Source organism: Phaethon lepturus, unplaced genomic scaffold, assembly GCF_000687285.1.
Source record: "Phaethon lepturus isolate BGI_N335 unplaced genomic scaffold, ASM68728v1 scaffold32479, whole genome shotgun sequence".
Lineage (NCBI taxonomy): Eukaryota > Metazoa > Chordata > Aves > Phaethontiformes > Phaethontidae > Phaethon > Phaethon lepturus.
This window is the reverse complement of record NW_010566094.1, coordinates 487-2,605: the sequence shown is the minus strand read 5'-3', so window position 1 is coordinate 2,605 and position 2,119 is coordinate 487. Positions and strand designations below refer to the sequence as shown.

General features: G+C 62.1%; 1 protein-coding gene across 1 annotated transcript in view; it reads left to right on the top strand.

The window, feature by feature from the left end:
- CNKSR1 (connector enhancer of kinase suppressor of Ras 1) overlaps positions 1 to 1,246 on the top strand; it is a gene marked incomplete at both ends in the record, with an annotated part of 1,969 nt that extends 723 nt beyond the window's left edge. The window contains 5 exons of the mRNA XM_010295381.1: positions 92 to 165; positions 404 to 468; positions 545 to 599; positions 888 to 1,069; positions 1,151 to 1,246. Of these exons, the coding sequence (XP_010293683.1) occupies positions 92 to 165; positions 404 to 468; positions 545 to 599; positions 888 to 1,069; positions 1,151 to 1,246 (472 nt within the window). The remainder of the gene's footprint in view (positions 1 to 91; positions 166 to 403; positions 469 to 544; positions 600 to 887; positions 1,070 to 1,150) is intronic.
- Between the last annotated feature and the right edge of the window lie 873 nt (positions 1,247 to 2,119).

Sequence of the window (2,119 nt, the reverse complement as noted above, 5' to 3'; positions counted from 1 at the left end):
CACCCGCCTGCGGGTGGCGGTCTGTTCCCGCTCCCACCGCACCAGGCTGGCCGTGACCCTCTGTCCGTCCGTCCATCCTTTCTTTCCCCAGGTGGGTCAGTCACCTGATAACAGCCAAAACGAAGTACGCGCTGGCCCACCAGGCAGTCCCAGACCGGGAGGAAGGTAACGGGCCCTTCCCGGGGTGGGAGGCAGGGTCGGAGCCACAGGTCAGGGGTCCCGGTGGGGCAGCCATGCCTGGCACTATGGCCCCTGCGTGGGACCGCTGGGAGCTTTGCCTGTGATTTGGGGGATGTGAGGAATCCTCCCTGAGAGGAGGGCTGGGGTGATGCTCAGCCCTGGGGAGGGCTGGGGGGGCAGCCTGGGTCTTCCCACTCCCACCATCCTCACCCATGGCCTCCAGACTGCTACAGTGAGACAGAAGCCGAGGACCCTGATGAGGACTCCCCCCGGCATGGCTGTGACTCTGTGAGTGGCCCTACGGGAGATCCTGGGGAGGGGATGGGAGATCCTCATCTCAACTCCCACCTCGTCTCTCCTCCAGCCAAAGAAGAGGCTGCAAAACGCCCCGGAGAAAGCCCAGCTCCTCCCGGCCAGCGGTGAGCCCAGCAGCACAGCCAGCAGCCCCCAGGGCAGCCCCCAGCCCTGCTCGCCTATGGGTAGGTGCTGGGGGGTGTCATCTGTCACCTTGTCACCTTGTGTGCACCCTTTAATTGAAGTTAGGACCACCCTTTTGCGTGTGTGTGCTGGGAGTGACTCCAGTTGGGATGTATTTGAGTGTGAACCATGTAGTCTCTCAGGATGCTCTTGGGGCAGGGTGATGCGCGGGGGCAGCCCCATGGGGTTTTGGAGCTGCCCGCCTGCTACAGTGCCCCCTCCTCCCCCAGACCCTGCTGGGGAGGATCTCGAGTGCCTGATGCGGTGCCTGAAGCAGGGAGGAGTGTCCCTCATCGGGCGGCAGCGGTTCCTGACACAGGAACAGTGCCACAAGTCCTTCATCCGGCGCAACAAGAACCCCCACATCAACGAGAAGGTGCATGTAGTGCGGGCCCTGCAGAGCACGCTCAAGGTGGGAGTCCACGGCCCCCTAATCCCCCAAAGCCCCCTGCCCATGGGCAGCCACCCCAAAACATGCCCTTCCTCTCGGCAGGCGAAGCTGGTGGAGCTGCAGGCTCTGGAGCAGCTGCTCAGCGACGCTGCGCTCACCTCGGAGAAGTTCACGCGCTGGAAGGAAGAGCACGCGGGAGTGGGGGGCGCGGCAGCAGGGCGGGGACAGTGATGAGGGGCTTGGGGCTGAGCACAGCCTTGCTAAAGAGGCAGCCGAGCCCTGACACCCCGCACAAATCATTGCTGATAAAAATCACGGTGCTGCGGGAGCAAAGCGGGCACTCTGCCCGTGCTGGGGGGTGCTCAGGGGGATAGATGACATTTTTGAAGGCTCGGCCCCCAGCACGGACTTGCTGCAGAATTGGCTTCTGCTACATCCCCCCTCCCTGGGGTGTGACGTTGCAGTGACAGTCTTGCTTTTTTCAAGGACGTTTTGCCTTGGCTGCACATTAGCAGCGGGGGCCTTTTCCTGGAGGAATGTGCCCCCGCTGCACCCACCGGCACGGTGCCGCCAGCCATCCTGGCCAGGGTCTCTTCTGCTGTAAATAAAAGTGTTGATAAAGGATGATTGTGCCATGTTTTTTCTTAGCGCTGAAATGTCCCTGCAGTCACAGCCAGCCCCTAACCTGTGCCATGTGCCACCATCCTGAGGGGGTTGTGGCATCCCTCTGTGCCCTGCTCTCCTCTCCCCTCTGTGCCAGCCCAGCTTGGGGGTGGTGGGGGGACAGGGATGGGCTCCCATGGCGCTGCAAGGCCAGGAAGGGTGATGCAGCTGGGATGGTGTCCCAGGGAGGGCTGGGGTGCTCTGGGGACTCGCAAGGGGAGAGTGCAGGGCAGGAGAGGGAAGGAGATGTAGTCAACCTGGAAATGGCAGATGGGTCCTGTTCCTCCCTGTGCCACCAAGCCCCTCACAGACACGCTACAGCTGGGTATGGGCAAGCTCTTTATTCAGCTGCGGCTACAGAGGCTAAAACCTGCATAAGGATTAAAGCACGATCAAGAAACAGGCAAG